The sequence below is a fragment of the Rattus norvegicus genome, chromosome 9, assembly GCF_036323735.1.
Source record: "Rattus norvegicus strain BN/NHsdMcwi chromosome 9, GRCr8, whole genome shotgun sequence".
Classification (NCBI taxonomy): domain Eukaryota; kingdom Metazoa; phylum Chordata; class Mammalia; order Rodentia; family Muridae; genus Rattus; species Rattus norvegicus.
In genome coordinates, this window is record NC_086027.1 from 35226213 (window position 1) to 35250886 (window position 24674).

General features: G+C 36.9%; 1 protein-coding gene across 10 annotated transcripts in view; it reads right to left on the bottom strand.

Annotated features, from left to right (window-relative positions):
• Window positions 1–24674, bottom strand: part of Adgrb3 (adhesion G protein-coupled receptor B3) — a 727877-nt gene that overhangs the window by 308739 nt on the left and 394464 nt on the right. For all 10 annotated transcript variants that reach the window (NM_001106898.1, XM_063266875.1, XM_063266874.1 and 7 more), the window contains 1 exon segment: window positions 16170–16213. In NM_001106898.1, coding sequence (NP_001100368.1) covers window positions 16170–16213 — 44 coding nt within the window.

Below are 24674 nucleotides of genomic sequence, written 5' to 3' on the forward strand. Positions count from 1 at the left end.
TAACACCCTATAATGGCCAAGCTGAGAGATATGGTATGTGTTGGAAAGACAGAGAGGGCAAAGGCCAACTCATCCAGGACTGGATACATTGAAGCCATCTCAATAGCTTCAATCCCAGAAGAATCTCAATTTACTGTATAGGACTTCAAATGATTCTAAAGGAGCTACTTCCTTTGCTAGAATTTCCTTTACTAAAAGTGCTTTATTCTATAGAGATGTTGGTTGGGGGTATCAGTGAATCATCGATTTACTTAACAGTGTAAGCACACACAAGAGCTTATGTTCCTAAAGTAACCTGAAAGTGAGAGAGCAACTCCTGGACAACAAAACAAAACGAACAAAACAATTACTCCCACTCCCTCCTCCTCCTCCTCCACCACCACCACCACCACCACCACCACTACCAAAAATGAAATTAAACCAACAAAACAATAAACCAACCAAAAAAAGATGTAAATGTTCATTTTACTCATTTAACAAATACTCTCTTCATGGCTGGCCAAATACTCTCCTCATGGCTGGCCAAGTAGTTCATTGGTAGATCAGTTGTCTAATACACAAGATCTAGGTTTTGTTCACTACACTGACAAACAACACAGACACACACTCACACTCACACACACACACACACACACACACAAGAACTCTCCCTTTTATATATAATTATACACACTTGGAATTTACACGCAAAAAAACACCGAATACTCTTATCGCTCATTGATACTTTTGACAAATTTCATTAGAGTTTCAATTGATTTCTGCACTGCTACTTGCTGGAGAGATAGCTTAGTATTTAAGAGCACTTGACTCCCAATCAGGGAGGCTGGACTTTGTATTCTAGCACTCAGTTAGAAACAGTTCTACCTACAAACTCCTGTAAGCCTGTCTCCAAGGAAGATGGTGGAATTTGGAAGGTCACTCCATCTTTATGGCTTCCAACCTAGCCAAAGAAACATGAAAAATAGGTACAAGGAGAGATCTCGCCTCAAGTAAGCCCAAGGAAGATTGTAGAAAAGCATACCAGGTGCCTCTTGGCACACACTCAAGTGCATTTGCCCACACATATATGTGCATACTCAACATAAACAAATTCACAAAAATCAATATAATAATAAATATTTTGAAAATATTATTGCCAGTCTGTGGACATGCAAGCTGAAGTAATCATGTGCCTAACATGTACAAAAGCTCGGGTTTGAGCCCCCACTAACCCCAAAAGATACTTTGGCTTGCATACAACAACTGTAGAGACCTGATTTTGCAACACATTCTAAAATAGAATGTAATAGGACAATTCTCTTTAGGGCATCAAATATCCTCCATTACTTAATCATTTGTTTCCTTAAAATTAAATTATTATCCTTCAGTGTTTCAGGACAAATGCAAGCCTCCTTTTCTAAAACTTTAATATGAATGCCCAAGAGGTGTTTCTTTCACCAACTGTGGTTGATTTACCATTTAGCAGAACAAATTAAGAACTTATCAGTAATTATGAAAATAATTTCCTTCTTATATTGAAATACTTTGCAGTGCTTCAGTTTAGCCCATCATTATTCTGGGTGGCGTAGGTGTTGTTGAAAGACAGTGTAAAAATAAGACCCTGAATTATGAATTTGTCCTGTGAACGCTGAATCACTATATATTTTCCATGGCAAAACAACCTACTCCTTGCTGGAAAGAGCACAGGAAGAACACTTTACTTTTCAAGAACACCCAGCAGTGTGTACAATGTATACACAGAACTAGACCACTATGCACTTTGAAATTATATCTTACTCTTTATATGTTCATTTACTGTCTGTAATGTTTCTACCACTATAAAGAAGGAATAAAGTACATAAATTTGATATAATTTTAAATAATTCATTCCATTTCAATTTATTAAACATTTATTAAATACTCTGGTCCAGACACTGTGGTTTGTATTAGAAAAACTGAAATGCCATCACAAACCAAGGGATTCAGAGAAATCCATGGATGAAGACAGGCCTCCCAGTGAAAGTTAATGTTATGGTGACAAGTCTTATATACATGCACCTCTCAAAAATAGATTTTCTCAGTCTTAGTATTTGAAGCAGAGCAAACATTTTGAAAACTTTCAGGTCAGGGTGAACGATTTATTAACAGAGGAATTGCACTGAGCTAAACTGTGTTTCCATTCTAGCGCTAGTTAGAAGATGGGGGCTCATCTATAACACAGCTGCATGATTTCTAAATTTCTAAAGCTGACTTCTTTCTAAATAATGGAATGTGATTTCTTTCATTGCAACATAGCCTATCCATTTCCAGACCAGTTCCCTGGATTTTCCGCAGTTCCAGTTGCGTGCAGAAGTTCTTTTACTTTGCTGTCATGGTCGTATGCTTTTACAGCTCCAGTGGACTGGGTGATTTCTAAACAACGGAGGTTACAGCTAAGAAATCCAAGAGCAAGGTTCCAGTTAATCATTGTCTGGTCATGGGATATTTCTCACACACCATGCCTTCTCCAGTGTACTCGTTACTGCTGCCTGTTCTGTAGCAAAGAATTTAACAAAAGGAACTCAAAGGAAGATAAAATTAATTTGGCTCATGGGTTTGAAAGGTAACAAGTCTGTCAGGGGAGGAAGGCATGATAGCTTTCATTCATTCCATGAAAGTTTTAAGAGAGGAAAAGGATAGTACTCCACTTTCTTTCTCCTTTTTTTTAGACTGAAACCCCAGCCCATGGGAGAATGCCCCCTACATTCAGGTTGGGTCTTCCCTCTTCCTTTAAGTCTTTCTGGTAGCACTTTAAAGACATTCCCAGAGGTTTATTTCCATGCCACTGTCAATTGACACTGAAGATTAACCATCACACATGAATAAAAGGACAAACACATTCTCTGGGCACTCTGAGAATGCATGATATACTTTTCCGTCTCCCCACGCTCCTGCATACAAACTATTTCAACATTGGAAATTCAGTATGTAAGTTGTTAGGACAACCGAATAATCATAGATTCCTATATGTTCAGTAGATAGTGACGAACTTAAAGTCCAGTCCAAAACTTCTAAGTCTTATGTATATCCTGAGTTTTGACAATAAAAGTGAAACTTAATAAGAAAGATTCTCTCTGTAGCCAGCAGATATTAATATGTCCCAGGTCTCTTTCCTGCCTTCCATAGGTCATCTATATTCAACTTAGAAACTATAGAGGACCCATGAATGTGGCTAATCCCAGAAAGAAAACTGAGTGTTTATAGCCTTCGGTAGGCAATAATTTTCCAAAATAAATAAGGAGTAAAATAGTACATCATTATGACTATATGTCTGATAGAGTAGCTTATACTCTATACAAGGAATCATTCTTATATTGTGCCCATTTATTTTCTGGATTTTGCTGGATTAATAAAATTCTGTGTGTTTCCATATACAACATTTCCTAGGTGACAATTATGTTCTGGACGTGGTTGAAATTACACATGCATATGTAGCAATTCTTTAACTCTACTGTTTTTAACTTTCTATTCCTCTCACAACCAACCAACCAACCAACCAACCAACCAACCAACCAACCAACCAACCAAACAACCAACAGAATTCTGGGCCAAGTTTCAAGTCCTTATATGTGTTTACAAGTAACATTTCTTAAATCCTAGTAAACAAAACTTCATCTTTTGACCATAGCTGTTATTTTTTGAGTGACAAGAGGTGTGTGATAAGAAACTGTCCATTCTCTCTTGACATAGACTACTAAGCACACTACCCAGGAACAATCCTGGCTTTGTGCTGTTGCTGGGAACTCAGGGCAATGGTTTTCCTGATTTTCGCTAAAACAAAGTTCAACTGTAGCAAGAAAAAAGAAAGAAAGAAAGAGAGGAAGAAAGAAAGAAAGAAAGAAATTGTAGAATGCAAGTTCACACTAGAGCTATTTGTATAACTTAGAAAAGAGAATACACAGCCTCATATGTACTATGTGTTGAAGATAACAATATCTTTTTAAGTAGAGATTTCCAAATTACTCTCTACCCTTAGACTGGGCTTTCATATATTTTTAAATGTTTTCATATATTTTTAAATGGTTTCAGTATTTGAAAATTCTCATCTGTGACAGCAACTCAGCTTGACTCCAAGTATAGTTTGCAAAATATTGTGACTTGATTTATAACCCTCATGCACAATTACTTCATGTACATTATACCAACAAGTGAAAAAAGTTAAACAGAGAGCTTTAGTTTCTCCTGAAATCATTAATACTACATAGATTCTTTTATTGCGGTCATCCACTGGGATTTTCCCAGCAGTTCTCAGAGTATGCAACTCATGATTTTATTAAGTGAATGTGAAAATAATTTTACATAGATCTCATATTAATGAACGTTCATCCAACCTACATTTTACTTATTTAAAAAAATAGTCAACATTCAAAGGTGTGTGTGTGTATGTGTGTGTGTGTGTGTGTACATATGCGTGTGTATATATGACTACTTGCTGTTGTAGTTTACATATTGTTTGAATGTATCCTTAAGGATTTACGTTAAAGTTTTTTTCAAATAGGATGAGATTAAGGGGTAAAGGCTAGTGGAATGAGGTCATGGGGAGGGGGTTCTCTCTGTTTCCTGCTATTGTCAAGTCATTTGCCATAAAGTCATTTTAGGAACCAATTCTGTTTTATTTAGCCATTCAGACATCAGAACTCTGAGCTATATAATTTTCCCAGCCTCAAGTATTTCATCCGAGTGATGGAAAACAAACTAGTAACACCTGTTCAATATCATTTAAACACAATCATTTGCTAAAATTGATTATTCAGAATTTGTAGCACGAACTTGTAAAGTGCTTTTTCTCCATGGTACAAGTAGACAATTTTGATGCTTAAAATACACGAAGGAAATAGCATATTAAATATTAAAGAAAATATCCAGTCTGTTGTTCATAAGATGCATAAGTAAAGGAAATTTTAGCCCCAATTAGTGTAATGGCAAAATGGCAACAAGGAGCCAAATAGTTCTAATATTATTTAATCTGAATCATAGGAAACTTAAATCTTTTCATCGTTTAAACATTAAACCACAGATATTATTAACTTAAGAACTTTACCTAGAAAAAGAAACAAGAAAAAAAAAGCAAACAAAAAAAGAACTTTACCTGGGGCCTATCTTACTAGCCACATCCGGGTTATTTTTAGTAATAGTATGGCCATTAATATTTTAACAATATAAACTTTGAATTCTGCCAAAAGAGTGTGTTAGGGGCCATCTCAGAGACACTAATAATAATATAAATTGGTGTTAAATATCAGATTAATTTAAAATTTTCTTATTGATTTTATGAAATATGTAGTTTATGCAAATACTTAGCAAACTGACTTCAACCACTTTCTGAAGTAAACAAAGAAAAAGTCGATACAAGGTTAGTTCATCCAGTGTTCCTTTTGATGTAGACACTGAGTAGAGATTCTGTGGCACCTAGGAATCAGCTGATAACACTGCCTTCCCTTATTTCTCTTTAGTTATTTTTTCCTTGTCAATATTGAGAACATCCCTGAGGAGTAGGACTACTTTAAATGTCAACTTTATGTAGCATGACGTCCATGATAACAATAAACAATATAACCAGGCATCATTTGGCTATTTCTCCCACCGAGAAGCTAATGAATCGGACAACTTAGGCATGAAGCAAATGTTAATTGAAACTCCTGTATTGTTTTAGCCCTGGAGTACTGCTTCTTGTGATTATTACTACTCTGTGAAACAGGCAATGTAATGACTACTTTGATTTAGAGACTATTATGGACCATAAAGAACTAAGGTATTTCTGAGATATTAATGATTGCTATGAATGACTGTAGTAACAAATGGTTGACTATTTTTCATTTACATAAGGTTAAGTGTATAAGCATTGGACATTGGAAAGCTGGGAGTCCTTACTTCCTACCAGGTTTGTTTTTAATAATGAGAATGACCTTGAACAATATCACTCATTACAAACATGGCCTCTTCAGATCGTTCTTCACGTGGTAGGCAATTGACTACAGAAAACTAGGATCTACTATCTCTGTATGTATTAGCAGCAAGGAAATTTTGCATAAGTAAGTCTAACATATTTTTATCTATACATTTGATTTTACTTTTAAAAAAGTCAAAGTCAACATGAGTTTTGTGTATGTATGTATGTATGTGTATGTATGTATGTATGCATGTATGTATGTACGTATGCCCTGCACAAGTGAGATTAGTGCTAAAAGATATCAAAAGAGGACTTGGAAGGTTTTAAGCTATCATTTAGGTACCAGGAATTGAACCTATACCTTCTACAAGAGGAGTAAGTTTTCTTAACAGCTCAGCCATCTCCACAGGCCCTCAATTTGATTTTTAGTACCATCTAAGAATATTAAAGAATCTACCAATTCTGTAGTTTAAATTTTTTAACTCATTAAGCAAAAACAATTAAGAAGAAAACAACAAACAAAAGCTCTTGTTTTAAATAAATAAATAAATAAATAAATAAATAAATAAATAAATAAATAAGAGTGTTTTTCGTGGCTAAAGCTGCTAGCTGTTTTAACATCAGGTGATGTTTAGTTTCCATTCCAGTGTTTATTTTTACCATTTTTCTGACATCAGGCAGTTTAATTGAAGAGTTAGAATAATGATCATTCAAGGGATTGGGAGAAAGACATTTAGTGAATAGACAGAAGAAAGGAAGACATAGGAGAAGTAGACTCTGAGAACTCCGTCATCAAACATGGAGCTGCAAAAATGACTTAGGAAGGCAGTGAAAGGGTCTTGCAGGGAACTTGCCAAACCAACACAACGGCATATTGGAATGAGTTGAATGACTATGAACATAATAATTCCACTAAGCTACATCATTTATTCTTAACCCAAGAGAATCGTTTACCTATGTTGACTATATTTGTATATTTGTATCACTTTCCCACAAAACCGTCCTTATTTAAGCCCCATCTGGCAGGGGTTTGAGGATGTTAACTGATTCAAGTGTCAAGACTTTCAGTAGTGGGACTTATAGGTTCTCCAGAAATACTTGTCAAATGAATTAGTGAATATATAGAGCGCTTTCACAAAATCTCTCTTAGTAAGTAGAAATTTACAAATATTAATGTAGTATATTTATTGTCTTCAAATACTTAAATACAAGTGGGAATTTTAGAGTGCTGTAATACTGAGCAGAAAATATAAAGGTTATAAAACATGTATTCCCAAGACCCTTTGAAGTAGTATTTGCTGAGAGAACTATTATGTGACACCAATGTGGTATTTAACATAAGTGTGGGGAGACATACATTTCGATTTCTATTCCCAGAAATGAGACCTTTAAATAACAAATTTGGCATTTTAATTCTGGTAAAAAAACACCAGACTATAAGTAAAAAACATGATCTAGTGGCTTGCTGCTTGTGTTACAACATAGAAGAGGTCCAGGAACCCCAATCTCAATCCAGTGTTAACCATTCTGAGTTCAAGCACTATCATCAAGCACAGGAAAATATCAATCAGCCTTGGTGACATGTGTCTTCATCCTCAGCCTCAAGAAATTTTCAGTCATAATTTGGAAAGGACAATTAACATTTCATAACCTAGTATCCTGAAACAATAAAGTATTGTGAGTGAAAATTTGAGGGGGAAAGGGAATATGCATGGCTATACTAGGTTTAAATAAAAATTTTTAGTCAGATTTTGAAATCAACTGTGTTCAAGGAGTTTAAAAAAAGACACGAATATTAATAGATTTGGACTGGGGATATGGCTAAGTGGTTAAGAGTGCTGATTGCTTTCCAAAAGGTTCAAATACTGGCACCCTGCTTGGTATCTCAAAACCATTTATGAATCAAGTCTCTGGAGATATAATACCCTCTTTGCTCTCCAAAGTTATAGTGCATGTTCATGGTACATAGATATACATGCAAGAAAAATATCCATGCACATAAAATAAATAAATTAAAATAATATACTGGCAGAAAAATAGGAATTTCTGCAAAGTAATAGAATAGATTAAAGATCATCAAATAAAGTTTCTAGAAATGTGATAATTATTAATTTACACACAAGTTTTGTGAATGATTAACAATTTAGACAAAAATGAAGACAGAATTAGTGAACTGGATGCCCCATTAAAATGGAAAATTGAGAGATTATATAATTGAACCTTTGCATCACTCTAACACTACACCCAAGACTGGGTAACTTGATAAGCAATAGGACTTTATTCTGGAAGAACAAGGTTAAGATCCTGTATCTGGTGATGGTCTGGCAGCCTTGGGGTGGCACAAGGCATCACAAGGCAAGAGACAGCTTTGAGAATGCTCTTTTTTTATGAAGCCACCAGCATACAATCATGGAGCTCACTGAGATGATCTAATTTATCTTCATCGCCCCCAAAGCCCCCTTCTGTGAGCATCATAGTCACAGTTCTACCTTCTTGATACCACATGATGGAAATTCTAACTTCCACACGTGAACTCAAACTATACTCAGATCACTGTACAGGAACAAAAGTATGATAATGCTAAGCAGCAATATCGAAAAGAGGTGAAACAAGAAGGTCAAGAGAAAACTTTCAGAATTCTACACAAAGATGAGATAGCTTATGGGAGAAGCTAGGTTTGGAAAGATGACGGATTCCAGAGGTAATGAAGCATCGATCCTCTCTACCCTTGGGTAGCCCATGCTGACCCAAGATTGCAAACATTTTCATTAATTTATTCTGATGTGAACTATAATCAATACTACTTGTGTGCCAGAAAAGGAAAAATGCTTGAAAGTTGTATTTTTGACAGTGGTGGGCAATTTGTTTAACATATACAAGAGTTAAAGACTACATATCTTAGCACTGTGGGCACAGTAGACTCTGCTTTGACTCAGCTTTGTGTCTGTATAGAGTACAACTTCAAACAACAAGGAGGCATGGCCAGCCTCACAAAACTTCATTCACAAAAGCAGAATATATATATATATATATATATATATATATATATATATATGTATATACACACACACACACACACATAGATGTTGTAATTTAAAACATCACATAAAAACATTATTTAAAAAACATTTTAAAGATAAAAAGGAAAACTTTCCTAAGGAAAGCTGTAAGAAGGCCATTTTGAATCATGACATTTTGGGAAAACATGTGCTTATGGTGCTTCAACATAAAAGAATGCATAGTAAGGTAGAACAAGATTATCGACTTTTTGTTTAGTTTGTTGTGTTTTCTTCCACTGAAATTTTAATCTTATAATTTTGAAAGGAAATTAATACTTTGTATTGCCTGCCTTCTTTTTCCGAGACAGGGTCGGCCCTGGAAAGCGCCAGTGTGGTCTTCCTAGCAATTTTCTGGAACTGGAGGTATAGACAGCTGAGAGGTGCCAAGTGGATGCTGGGAACTGAATTCAGGTATTATAGAAAAACGAGTGCCCTTACCTGCTGAGCCATCGCTCCAGCTTCAATTTAAGCTTTTAAAAAGAAGCATCTGCATTCTGTAATAATTATTGAGCCAAAGAAAGAACAAAATCTGTTTCAAAATAGTCTAAATATGTAGTATCTAATGTGAGTCTTCTAAAAGTCATCTTCCAGGCATCACCCAGGAAATAGATTATCTTATAAATAAAATTGAGATGAGAAGTATAAGCCTGATGCATGATCAGTTCCGGTTTCTAATAATTGATGGAGACATTTCTAGATTGTTAAGGCAAAGCAGAGCAAGGAGGAATTTTTAACTCAAGAATATACCTAAGATACGGGATAGCCCTTATCATTACACAAAACCAGCTAATGGGTATGTGTTGGATATATAACACCACAAGCATATACAGCAGCACCGAAAGTGTAATGGATAAGAAATATAAATTTTGTTTCTTACGGTGCTTGGAAAAGTAAAAAAAGCAAACAGTTCGCTAACTAGGAAACTAGGAAAACTGGCACCCCACCAGAAGACCAGATAGGCTGCTTTCAGAACTTCCCAATGCTGTTTATTACTCCAGACCCAATTCTTAGAGTCACCCATAACACTAAAATAGGATATCATGGGCAGCTCCCCCAACCCCCTCCATGCCTCCTGTGAATCTCTCAGACTTCTTCCTGGTTTCCCATTCCTCCAACCTCCAACACCAGCATCCCCCCCCATGAACACATGAGCCACGTGGGCTAGAAAAACAAGCAACACTCAGCAAAAACATTCGATGAAAACTCTAGAAAGGGAAGAGAAAACAAGGGGGAAAAAACCTCCAGGTCAGCTAAGAAAAACCCAGAAATCAGTACTTAAATCCAGATCCTAGATGCCAGCTTAAGAACACAATCAATATGTCTCCACCAGAGTCCAGCTATCCCACTACAGCAGGCACTGATTAACCAAACATAGCTGAAGCACAAGAAAATAACCATATAACCAAGGCATGGTGGGAACAGTGATCTCAGAGCTGGATCCTACCCAGCTAGCTTATTGCCTGTGCTTACAAAGGTAGGCAGATCTCTGAATTCATTGCAATGTTAAGAAAAATGTGCTTGCTGTATCTTTCTAATAATCACTGGGCTGGAGTCATGAAATGCTAATTCTTGAGATAATCAAAAGGGAACTTAGAGTAAATGAATGAATTTATATGTAAGTAGAAGACAGGGCTTTAGTTTGTGAGAGATGAGCTATGTAGATAAATTGTCTAATGATCTCCAGATAAAGCTGTCTTGAGCAGAACACAGGCCATCAGCTTGTACCCCATGATTTTTTTCTTTGCTATTCTCAAACAGTCCTTCTCTCAGGAATCACTCTCCATGCTGAGGCTGGTCCTTGGCACATGCATAATTATCACCCTGCATAAAATTCAAGTCCAACTGGATCAAAGATCCCAACATAAAACTAGACACACTGAGCCTGAGAGAAGAGAAAGCAACAGCGCTGAATGCATTGGCTCAGAAAACACTTTCTGAGCAGAACACCTATTGAACAGGCACTAAGATCCGTAATGGAAAGAACATTGTTAATTGGACAATGAGGCAGCCTATGGAATGAGAAAGGATTTCTATTAACTTCATAGCTGAAAGTTGTGTAATACCTAACATATATTTTAAAAAACCTTAAGAAACTAGATATTGAAAAAATAATACAATTAAAATGGGCTCCAGTTCTAAATGGAGAATTCTTAATAGAGCAATCTGAAATGGCTGAGAGATGCTTAAGCACATGTTTAACATTCTTATCCATGAGAGAAATGCACACCAAAATGACTTCGAGATTCTATCTTCTACTTGTCAGAAGGGCTAACATCAGTAACATAAATGACAGCTCATGCTGGCAAGGAAGTAGATCAATGGTAATACTCCTTCATTGCTTGTAGGAGTTCAAGCTTGTAAAACCACGATGGAAATTAAATATGGTGGTTCCTCAGAAAATCGAGAATCGATCTACCCCAAGACCCAGCTATGCCCACTTTTGGGCATATATCCAAAGAACTTTCTATCCTACCACAAAGACATTTGCTCAATTATGTTCATAGCTGCTTTATTCATATAAGTCAGAAACAGGAATCAATCTAGGTGTCCTTCAATTGAAGAATAGATAAACTGAAGATGACATGATACATTTATACAATGTTGTATTACTCAGTGCTTTCTTTTAAAAACATGAAATTTGCAGGCAAATAAACGCAACTAGAAATATCATCCTGAGTTTGGTAACCCAGAGCCAGAAAGGCAAGTATGGTATGTACTCATTTGTAAGTGGCTATTAGCTGTTAAGTAAATGATAATTATGCTATTATTCATAGTAGGTAAGGGAGGTCTATAGGGCAGAAGCATGGAATTCCCTCAGAAGAGGCAGTAGAATATGTTCTGAGCATGGTATGTGGGCAGTGGGGATGGAAAGAGGAGGGATCAGGTGTGAGGTGGGAGATGGATATATGAGAGACAGTGGAAAGAGAAAGCTGGAATTTTGGCGTGATGTAGGTGGTGGTGTAGTGTAGTGAAAACTTCCCATAATCTAAAAAGTTGACCTTTTAGGATTCCTAGTAATGGAAGACATGGAGTCTGACCTGGCCATTTGTAGCCAGGCATGGCTTCCAGTGGTGGAACTGGGCTACAATTTGATTGAGTTGTTGGCTGAAGAGGTCCTATAGAGATCCCTAAACCCAGGCTGATGCTAGGACACAAGGTCACTTTCTGAAAACTGACAGTAGGGTCCCATTGCTGACAATAACCTGCACTAAGGTAAATGAACATAGAGGAATCAACCTGATGGAGGTTAGAGCCTTAACTCTCAAGTCCTGATCCCTTTGGTGCAAGAAGGTATTCCGTAGGCTACAGAAACAAAAAAACCTGGACACCAACCTAGCCACAAATCACTGCACCTAAAATCTGTCCTGCCTGCAAGATGTGCTCAGGCAATGGTGGCACAGAACTTTTGTGAGTTAATTATTGGTTGCGAATTAAACCAACCAATATTTGGTTTAATTAGAGGTCAATGCCACAGGAGGGAGGTCATGTCTTACACTACTACTTGGATGACCAGGAACTGGAGACTGGATAACCCAGAGACCTAGGATACCACAAACCAAGACTGGAAAAAAATGAATGAAATGATTCTGAATGATATTCTACTACACTCATAGATGGGTGCCATGTCCAGTTGTCATCAGGGTGGCTTCCTCCAGCAGCAGACGAGAGTAGGTGCAGCGATCCACACCCAGACGTTATGCAAGAGACAGTCTAAAGCTGAAGTCTCCATTGGGTCTTTCACCTCTAAGATCAGGGAATACAGCAGAAGTGGGGACGAAAGGGTGTAGAAGTCACAGAAGTTGGAGGATACCAGGAGAACTTGGCCAATTATGCAGGCCTCACAAGGGCTCACAGAGACAGTAAAGAAAAGCACAGGGTTTGCATTGATCTGCACCAGGTTCTCTGCCTATATGTTATGGCTGTTAGCTGTGTTTTGCTGTAGGACTACTAACATTGTGAGTTAGCATATGCCTGACTCTTTTCTTTCTATCAGGTTGCCTTGTTCAGCCTTGGCATGAAGGATTTCATTTTGTCTTACTGTATGTTGTTCTGCCTTGTTTGTTGTTGTCTCTTGTTGTTATCCTCCAAAGAAGAGGAAATTGATAGGGAGTGAATCAGGGGAGAGCGGAAGCAGTAGGGAGTTAGGAGGAGTAGGAGTGGAAACTGTGATTAGGATGTAATGTCTATGAGAAGAGTCTATTTTTTAATATTTATAAAAGGAAAAAAGAAAGTAGGAAAATGGCCAAGTAGAAGGTAAAATAGAGTGATTTAAATTGAACAAGAGACATGGAGAAAGTGGTCAGAATAATCTATAGGAGGAAACACAACGAAGACTCTTGAAGCATAGAATACATGTAAAGTCAAAGAAAAACTACTTCGGTACTCCTCAGTACACTTATTTTGTGGTATTGTATTTTAATTTTCTGCTATTATGCTGCATATCCAGTCTCTGTTTTTCTTTTGAGATAAATTCTTAATATATTATTGCCCAGGTTGGTCTTGAATTCACTCTGTAGCCCAGACATCTTAAAGTGGTGATCCTTTGACCCCAGCTTCGTAAAATCTGTGAGGCAACAGTCCTATATTCATAGGGATGAGGAACAGGCCTCATAAAGAAAATGTCATTTAAATTATGAGATTTCTATATGTAGCCAGTATGAGGGATTCAATGAGATAGTAATACTCCCAAGACAGTTTCATTTAAAACTGAAGCTCTCAATTATTACATACAATGTAACACTTGTATAAAAATAGTGTTGAAATCTATGATTGCATACTCATGTACGTGTATAAATGGATATTAGAAGTTATACACTGCAAGTGGCCTTCGTGATGTACCCACAAAGTGAGATCAATGGGAGTTTTGACCTTAGCAGCATGTTTTAAAGTTGTGCAAGTAATATATAATTATGCACTTGTCCTGAAATTAAAAATGATTCTTTAAAAAAATTAAAGAATTTGATTTGATAAACCAAAATCAAAATATATAATCTTAATTTCATGAATAGAATCTTGAAATTACCACTTAAGCTGGGCATGGTGGGGCAATTCCTGATTTTCTAGGTAGAGGCAGAAGGACTTCTGTGAGTTTGAGAACAGTCTGGTCTATATAACTAGTTCCAGGGTACCCAGGTCTACATACTGAGACTTCAAACTTAAATAAACAAACTAATGAGGTGTTTATTTCATTCCATTCCTGTATAGAAAGAAATCTTACTATCCATCCATTATTAATTGTATGTAATAAGTTTATCTTCAAACTTAAACATTGCATTACTAAAATTATTGTACACCTTAACATGAAATACAATTAAATTGAATAGATCTGAAAAGAAACTGCAGAGTTACCTTGCTCTTCACTATTTAAAACTCACTTAGGAAAGATTTTAGGCAGAGACACACTCTGGAAAAAGTGTGCTGAGATAAATTTTCTCACTCTAGAAATCTGTTTGATGCTTTACCAGATTTATCAAGGAGGCAAGTGGGAGCAATATTGGTCTTCCTAGGTGACCTGGTTAGTGCTGTAAAAACGCATAATCCCCCTCCTCAACGATTTCCCTCAAAGATCATGTACAAGCTTAATTTTGGCAAGTTACTGATGTTCTCTGAGATAGATGCGTGTCAACTCACAAGCAGATGCTGAGAAAAAAGATTATGATTGATTTCTGAGGTTGACCCTAACTCCGGACATCACACAACAACAGCTTTATAAATTAAAACTACCACCTGCCTTCTGAAAATGATACCAAAAAGATATCAACCTGGGGGATGCTTCTTGTCATGTTGAAGTGTCCCATTAGTAGTGCTAATTAGGTTTTTTAAACAGTTTTTTTAGCATCAATAAAGTCATATATTCTTTTCAGTAAAAAAATATCAAGTTGCTGAATATTCACCGGCTTACACAATTTCAATATAGTTTCGCCAAAGAATATGAAATATCATGCATTTTTCTTTAATAGAAAACATCCATTGAGATTGTTATAACATTTTACCCTTTTTTGATCATAAATCTTCCCAAGTAACAGAATACACAACCAACATTTTTCTCCAACAGTTGGATGATATTGCAAAGTTTTGGAAAAATATTACTATGATAAATTTCTCAACAATATTTTTAAAAGAAAGCTCTAATGAGATGCATCAGAATATTTAGCCCACGTTACCACCGGAACAAGTTTTGTTTCTCCTTATGGCTCTAGAGCTCCAAAAAACAACCCATAAATAACAGAAATTATGCCTCAAATAATTAATAATATTACTGACTTTGTCTTCATGAGAAAAACTAATTTAAAAACTCCACCAAGTACTCTAGGCTCAAACATAATTATCATTCCTAGAGTTCTAACAACAGTCCCTTTTAGACTCTCTGATGAGAAACTGTAATATCATAAACATTCTTAAAGATAAACCATATTTAGAATGAATGGCACTAGGAAAATGTTCCAAGAACACACATCTGGCAGTATTATCTGTGGGATTCATTTGCACTTATTGGGCCCCATTCAACAACACAAATCAGAGGAAAGGAAAAAAGAGTTCGGAATACACATGACTCTAAGGATTAACTCTTTTTTACCTTTCCCAATCAAAACCTCAGATTTATCATTGCTCTGATGATGAGCTTAACCAGACACAGCAACTATTTGAGTAGCAATGAAAAAAAAAATGGAAGACGTACTCTTGTTTGTTTAGTGCCATTACTTTCTTTTGTCTGCATGAATTCACAAAAATATATGAATAGATATTAAAAACAATTCGGTTTAATAACTGTACATGTTATAATGTTCATATATATTTATTTATTACTTCTGTAACAGACTCCAGGTCATGAATGTTTTTGTTAAATGACCAGAGACCTCACTGTATCCTGCTACGAGGCTAACCTGAATTACTAAGGCATGATGAGAAAACATTTGAGATTTTACAACCCTAAATTATCAGAGCTTAAAAATATCCCCATTGAATTTGTATCCTAATATGCCTTACACATTATATAATTCTATCTGCAAAAGTAACTGATGGTATTGTGATCCCAGAAACGTATTAATCATGCTGCCCTGCAGGCTCAAGAGGAGGGTGTCTTCAGAGAAAATCCTACATCCCACCGAGTTACAGTCTAGTTAAATATCAAATAGCTAAAATTAGTTGATGTACTTTGAATATCAATCACAATGCAATATTGCAAAGCATCGACCACTTACGATTTTGAGTCATCCCATAGAACGCAATATGGGTTCAAAGTGCCCTAAAAATAAACAAAGAATAAAAGATACCATAAGTCCACATATAAATATTGATGAGTTGTCTGAAATACAAAATGAAGGATGATTATAATCTCTCAGTAAAAGACATGTTAAAGATATACCACAAAGTAATTTTTTGTTAGAAATCTACATTTCGGGTTGGGGATTTAGCTCAGTGGTAGAGCGCTTGCCTAGCAAGCGCAAGGCCCTGGGTTCGGTCCCCAGCTCCGAAAAAAAAGAAAAAAGAAAAAAAAAAAGAAATCTACATTTCTTCAGAGACTTGACATTCTTGTCATATAGATCTTTCACTTGCTTAGTTAGAGTCACACCAAGATATTTTATATTATTTGAGACTATTGTAAGTGGTGTCATTGCCCTAATTTCTTGCTAAACCAATTTATTCTTTGAGTACAGGAAGGCTATTGATTTGTTTGAGTTAATTTTATATCCAGCCACTTTTCTGAAGTTGTTTATGAACTATAGGAGTTCTCTGGTGGAATTTTTAGGGTCACTTAAAGTATACTATCATATTATCCACAATAATAGTGATATTTTGACTTCCTCCTCTCCAATTTGTATCCTGTTGATATCCTTTTGTTGTCTAATAGCTCTGGCTAGAACTTTGAGTATTATATTGAATAGAAAGGGAGAGAGTGGAAAACCTTGTCTGGTCCCTTATTTTGTAGAAATTGTTTTAAGTTTCTCTCCATTTAGTTTGATGTTGGCTAGTGGTTTCCTGCATATTGTTTTAATTGTGTTTAGGAATGCTATACTATAGAGCAGTAGCGATAAAAAACAGCATGGTAGTGGTACAGAAACAGGCAGTAGACCAGTGGAATAGCACACCTATGGTCACCTGATCTTTGACAAAAGAGCTAAAACCATCCAGTGGATAAAAGACAGCATCAAAAGATGCTGGTTCAACTGGTGGTCAGCATGTAGAAGAATGCAAATCGATCCATTCTTATCGCCTGTACAAAGCTCAAGTCCAAGTGGATCAAGGACCTCCACGTCAAACCAGATACACTGAAACTAATAGAAAAGTAATTGGGGAAGTGCCTCGAACACATGGGCACTGGGGAAAATTTCCTGAAAAGAATACCAATGGCTTATGCGCTAAGATCAAGAATTGACAAATGGGCCTTCATAAAATTGCAAAGCTTCTGTAAGACAAAGGACACTGTCATTAGGACAAAATGGCAACAACAGGTTGGGAAAAGATCTTTACCAGTCCTACCTCCAATAGAGGGTTAAAATCCAATACATACAAAGAGCTCAAGCAGTTAGACTCCAGACAGCCAAATAACTCTATTAAAAATGGGGAACAGAGTTAAATAAAGAATTCTCAGATGAGGAATATTGAATAGCCGAGAAATACCTACAAAAATGTCCAATATCCTTAGTCATCAGGGAAATGCAAATCAAAACAACCCTGAGATTCCACCTCACACCAGTCAGAATGGCTCAGATCAAAAACTCAGGTGACAACAGATGCTGGCGAGGATGTGGAGAAAGAAGCACACTCCTCCACTGTTGCTGGGACTGCAAGCTAATACAACCACTCTGGAAATCAGTCTGCAGGTTCCTCAGAAAATTGGACAATGTACTACTTGAGGAACCAGCTATACCACTACTGGGCATATACCCAAATGATACTCCAACATACAACCAGGACACATGCTCCACTATGTTCATAGCAGCCTTATTTATAATAGCCAGAATTTGGAAAGAACCCAGATGCCCTTCAAAAGAGGAATGGATACAGAAAATGGATACATCTACATGATGGAGTATTACTCAGCTATCAAAAAAAATGACTTCATGAAATTTATAGGCAAGTGGATGGAACTAGAAAATATCATCCTGTATCAGGTAACCAAATCACAAAAAAAACCCCACATACATGGCATGCACTAACTGATAAGTGGATATTAGCCCAAATGCTTGGAATACCCAAGATACAATTTACAGATCACATGGAACTCAAGAAGAAGAAAGACAAAAGTGTGGATGCTTCAGTACTTCTTAGAAAGACAAAATGTGGACCAGAGACTGAAGGAAAGGCCATCAGAGACTGCCATATATGGGAATCCATCCCACATGTAATTACCAAACCCAGTCATTATTGGGGATGCCAAGAGATGCATCCTGGCAGGAGCCTGATATAGCTGTCTCCTGAGATGCTCTGCCAGAGCCTGACAAATACAGAGGGAGATGATTGCAGCCAATCACTGGACTGAGAATGGGGTCCCCAATGGAGGAATTAGGACTGAGGTAGCTGAGAGGGTTTGCAACCCATAGCATGAACAACAATATCAACCAACCATACACCCTAGAGGTCCCAGGGACTAAACCACCAATAAAAGTGTACACATGGAACGACCCATGGCTCGAGCTGCATTTGTAGCAGAGGGTGGGCCTTGTTGGGAATTAATGGGAAGAGAGGCCCTTATTTCTGTGAAGGCTTGTTGCCCCAGAGTAGGAAAATGCTCGGGCAGAAAGGCGAAAAGGAGTGGGTATATGGGTTGGGAAACACCCTCATGGAGGATGGGGAGATGGATTGGAGGGTTTCTGTAGGGGAAACTGGCAAAGGAGATAACATTTGAAATGCAAATAAATAGAATAACCAATAAAAAAGGAAACAAGCAAGGATGAGGCCCTGAAGTCTATAAAGGAACTTCCTGAATGTCTAGGAATGAGTCATTGAAGGATGAGTGATATTTGCCAGATCAACTTTTGAATTATATTAGAACTAAACATGAGTATCGCTAAAGTTTATGAAATCCACTTAGCCTCATTTATTTATTATAAGCTTAATCTCTATGTATTAGTAATTCTATCATGTACAATTTTACCCTCAAAGCAACATACTCAAGCCATCTTACTTCTTGTCAACCAAAACAATCCAGAAACTATGCCTTGAGGTGCTATGTAGTATATCATAAATATAACTCCTTTCTTGAAAGACATGGCCATGGTCCTATAGAAGTTGAAAAGACATATCGCCTATGTAATGTTTCTATAACAAGTGGAGTGATGCATATATTACAAGGCAGATATTCTTGAGGATGAAACACATAGTCTGTGCTAATCAGCAGGTTTCATGGAAGGCATAGGTCCTCCCCACATTTTTAAGCAAGGAGTACATCTTCATATTCACACTATGGTGCTGAAAGGGTGTACTACATAAATTTTTTCCCTTTCTTTATCAAATCTTATCTAGTTGTCCTTGGATTCATGGATCTAATAACTTTTCTGATAAATTCTGAAGAGTTAAAATGTTATATAAATTCTAAATAGCTAAAATGTTGCAGCATAAACGTATATCGTATTTATCTAATATTTCATTCCAAGGGCTCATTGTCCTTGGTTTAATCATAATTTTGTTGATAACTTGGAACTATACATTTCATAAATATTTAAGCCAAGTGTAGGTCTGAACGGACCTACGTTCTAGTCCAAGAACCCAAATGGTGGCTCACAACTGTTGGTAACTCCAGTTCCACAGGATCCAATGCTTGTCTCTCACCTTTGCAAAATGTATTTTAACTACCAACCCATCTAACTAGCCTTAGTGTCTGAGATTTCTAAGTTATTTCAATTCATTGCAAGTTAAAACAAGAGAAAGTAATACTAGAAAATGAATGCAATCCAATCTTAAAGCACTGTATATCTGTTTCCTTTCAGTGTCCAAACTTTACACAAAACCAGGAAGAGTGGAACACTTCTTTTTTTATTGGTTATTTTATTTATTTATATTTCAAATGTTTTCCCCTTTCCAGGTTCCTCCATTTTCTATCCTCCTTCCCCTGCTTCTATGAGGATGCTCCTCAAGCTGCCTACCTACTCCCCTAGCATTCCCCTATGCTGGGGAATCAAGTCTTCATAGGACCAAGGGCTTTCCTTCCCACTGATGCCAGATAAAGCTATCCTTTGCTACATATGAGATGGACCCATGGGTCCCTCCATGTGTACTCTTTGGTTGGTGATTTATTCCCTGAGGGCCCTGGGGTTTCTGGTTTATTGATACTGCTGTTCTTTCTACGGGGTTGCAAACCCCTTCAGCTCCTTGAGTTCTTTCCCTATCTCCTCCACTGGGGTTCAAAGTGGTGAGAACATTTCTTGTCTTCTTCCTCCACACTAAACTCGATTTCATCTTCTGTCTTCCTACCTTTTTACCTCTTAGCTTCTATTTCATGCTTCTTTCACTTCCTGTCATTATCAAAAATTTAATACCACCCAATGAGAATTGACATCAGTGGGAAATGTGCTATTCTATTACTCATACATAAAATAGGTAAATGCTTCTCTGGATAGATCATGGAGTGTAGTTGCCACTGTATAGCCTGAGGCACCATGACTAGAAATTAAACATTAGAAATTTCATAAATATAAAGAATAGAAAATTTGGTTATCTTAATACTTGGTTAGACCCAGTTGCCTATGATATATTGGGGGAAGCATGAAGAAAGAGTAACAACAAAGGAACTCTTAAAGACAACAAAGATACTCTGAAAACTGGCTGACTGGTTCTGCCAAGAATAAACTTTGTAAATGATTCGTTATAATTTTCAGATTATTCTGTCAATGTATCAGGGATGGGATGGTGAGAGTTACAGAAAACAGAAAGAAAAGGTAATGACAGAAACAAGCAGAATGTAAGCCAACGGGGAAGGAACCTACACAAGCTGGCTTTAAACTCATTAGCTAAAATCGTCAGGTACATGGGACAGATGGGCTAAAGACTAATTTACCAAACTGCATATGTAATTGACACTTAAATGCACTGAGACTGCATACATTAAAAAAGTTTCGAAAATATACAGTTATTGTCAAATTTTTTTTAAAAATCAAAACAAACAAATATTCTGTCTCTGCAGGCACCATTCAAAGTGGTACAATTAATATTGATTTAAAAATTCATGCTTACACACTTTTAAGCCTTTTAAAAAGTAATGTGTCTCAAATTATGAGACAAGTTGGAAAAATGGAGGAAATTACAGGACTATTGGGAATGGAAAGTAGTTTATTAATTTGGAGTCTGGTTGAAGCCTGTGGGCACCTCGGAGTCACAAACTCCAGCACAATTAACATTTGTTTGAGGCCTTTCTCTTTTTCCAACTGTAAACTGAGATGTACTAGAAATCACACAGGAAATCTCCTTTAAAAAATACCCTTAACCCCTTCAGTAACTCCAGTGACTTCTGGTGTAGAAATGTAGAGATCCATTACACAACGAAATCCATCTGTTTCCCTAAACCTTACATATATTCATCACTAGGATATTTGAACTATTTTTCCCCCTGAGAAGACAGTAGTCACACGTGAGTCTTGTTCTTTATCTGAGCATCGTTGTCATACCATCTTTTCCCAAATCTGTGTCAAAAATGTCTTTGTCTGGATGAGCTGGAGAGACAGGTCAGCTATTAAAGAAACTACTCCTCTTGTAGGACAGAAGTTTGGCTCCCAGCACCCACATCAGGCAGCTCAAAATACCTTAATTACAGAGTATCCACAGCTCCTTTCCAAATACTTTGGGCTCTTGTACATACTGGACACACACACACACACACACACACACACACACACACACACACACAAGGAAATAAGTATTTAAAACGTCTTTTAATAAACTTAAACTCTTCCTTGAGAAGCCCACACCAATGCGCTCATGTGTTTCATCACTTCCTTATCCACTTGTCTTTACATTTTTAGTAAGCCTTAACTTTATCTTACACTGGCCAAAACATTCTTTTCTGGGACTCAGACACTAATCCTATTATACCAGCATGAAGGTCCCTACAGATTAAGGGCTACTTCAGCTGATGGAGGTGATGGAGGGGAGCTATGTCTTAACTCCTGCAGCACTGACAACTATGACAGCCATTCTTCACTCTCCCTTAAAGTGCCTTCACTATTTCCTTTTCGATTTTCCTCTCTTTTAACTCCAACCAAAACATGTACTTGTTTTGCAGTGGAGCACAGCATGAGTATGGTCTATGTGTTTCCCTTGATTTATTCTCTCTTTTTCTTTTCTGTGTACAGAGAACTCTTATACAGTGAAATGGTTCTATAGTGGTATTCATAATTGGATTCTTTCCCACTAATGTAATCCTTTAAGTACGTCTAACTCTTGAGGACGCAGATGAGGCCAGAGAAAAGGGAAACCTAACACAAACCCTACAAAATTAAGTTGTGAGAGAAAAAAATCTTTTGGTAAAAAGAATGGCTGGAATCTTATTCATTCCTTTCATGGCAAGCACCACGGCTGGCTGGAACTGGTTGGAGACACTGGCTCAGATACAGAGACACTCTTGAGTGTCTGAAGGTAAGTTGAGACTCATTATAGTACTAAAAGCGAATATGGAGGCAGGGTGTAGTTTTTAGCTATTGATAAGGCATGTGATCATGAAGTTGTATGTATAATTGCATGTATAAGATCTAGAAGAAAGCCCACCCTGGGCAAATGACATGAACAATATGCACATGTGAGATAAATAACCCATCTTTTTATAGTCTTTACCTAAGAACCCATGTAAATGTGGAAAGACCTGTCTCCAAAAATTTGATTTTTTGGGTCCACCCATGTGTCATGATATATCCCTGCATAATAATAACTTTTAAAAGAAGTAAAATGGGTACATTTTAAATATGGTATCTACTCATTTAGCAATTTGGAAACACACAGTTTACTATAATTTACTATAATCACAATTCTTGGCAATACATCACTGAAATTTATTTTTCCTGTTGTAATGAAAGTTTTTTGGGATAATAGATGTGTTAATTAGCATGATTTAATCATTTTAGATAGGACACATGTCTCATTACATCACTTTGCAACCCATAAAGGCACATGATTATTATTTGCCAATAAAAGTAAAATATATGGTTCACAGTTAAAAATATGCTGCTCCCATGTAATATGGGGAGTAAGAATACTCTAGAACATTTTAGGATGGAACCCTTCTTTCTGAGTGTCCATGGGAACTAAATTAAATGTCTTGTTCTTTTGGGCATTTCCTTTCCATAGTAAGGTTGTCTCTACTTAATAAGGGAAGGCTATTTAAGAAGTTGATAGCAATCTTACTGCAATTGCTATTATTACTTCTAAAATTACTGAGCTACTAAATTTAGTTTTGTAGCAAGAAAAGGAACTCTGTTTAAAAGCCCAGGTTTATTTAAGTTCCATAAATATAATTTAATTCTATTAAAGTATCTCCTAAAATGAAAATAAAAACAAAATATAAAAAGATAAATAAGTATTGGTAGATAGGTAGTCAGATAATTAGCAGACTTGCAGGTCACAGAGGATGACCTGACCTCACACTTTGGTCCTCTCCTCTCAGTTTCCTGAAAACACACCAACTTAGCCAGGAAGCAGTGATTCACAAGAATGATCCCAGCACTTGGGAGACAGATAAGGAGGATCTCTGAGTTTGAGGCTAGCCTTGTTTACAGCATGAGTTCCAGGACAGCCAGAACTACACAGAGAATCCCTGTCTCCAATAACAAAACAAAATAAAGCAAAGTAGTAATAAAAAAACAAATAAATTAACAACAACAGCAATAACAATAATTTGTACAAGTTTCAGCCAAAAGAATGAGATTTGATTCATCCATTTGGCCCTGGAGGAGTCATGAAATTCTAAATAGCCCACAATATTAAAAGATTGCAGTAAATTTGCCAGGAGATTACCCTTCAGGAGAACTGATACTCCTGAAAGCATGTTAGCAAATAACTGTCTTCTTATGAAGTGTGGATGTGTACACACAGAAAGCCCTTCCTCCTTACAGTTGCTTGCAGACCCTCACAGATATGATGGTGTTGTTTCTGAGTCCTAACTCCAAAAGCATTACTTCTCTCCCTTTCTGTAGCTCCTGTTTTGGGTACTAGCCAAACCCGAAGCCTGAGTGCCCTGATGGTCATGAGCCTCCTTCTCTTACCCCGTTCCTCAATCCTTTGTGTGGTGGCAGACTTCCCTATGCCACAAAACACTTGACGTTCTATCTCCCGACTCTCCATTTTTCTGCTTCAGGCAGAGTCTGACATTTCCAGCTTCTTGTACTCATTTTCTCCCAACTCCAATAAGACGGATTGTTAATTAATTAACTAATTAATTATATAAAAGTAAGAATCAGCAAATAGGGATCTGTGTTCTCCAGTAACAACCTGGTTAGTCTGTGTTCTTTCAGACTTCCAAGGGCTAACAGGGATAAGTTGCATTGGCTCCAGGAAATCACCTATCAGAAATGGCACAACTTTTGCACCTTTCAGATCTCCTTGAATCCAAACAGCCCTTGCCTGTGGAAACAATGCAGGCAGACAGATGTGGACACAAATAACTAAAGACATAAAGAAGGGTTACAGTGGAGAACAGTGACTTCATCTTAACTTCCTGAACATCTCCATGGCTCCGAGTCAGATGTTCCACAACAACCATTCTGTCACATTGTCTGGTG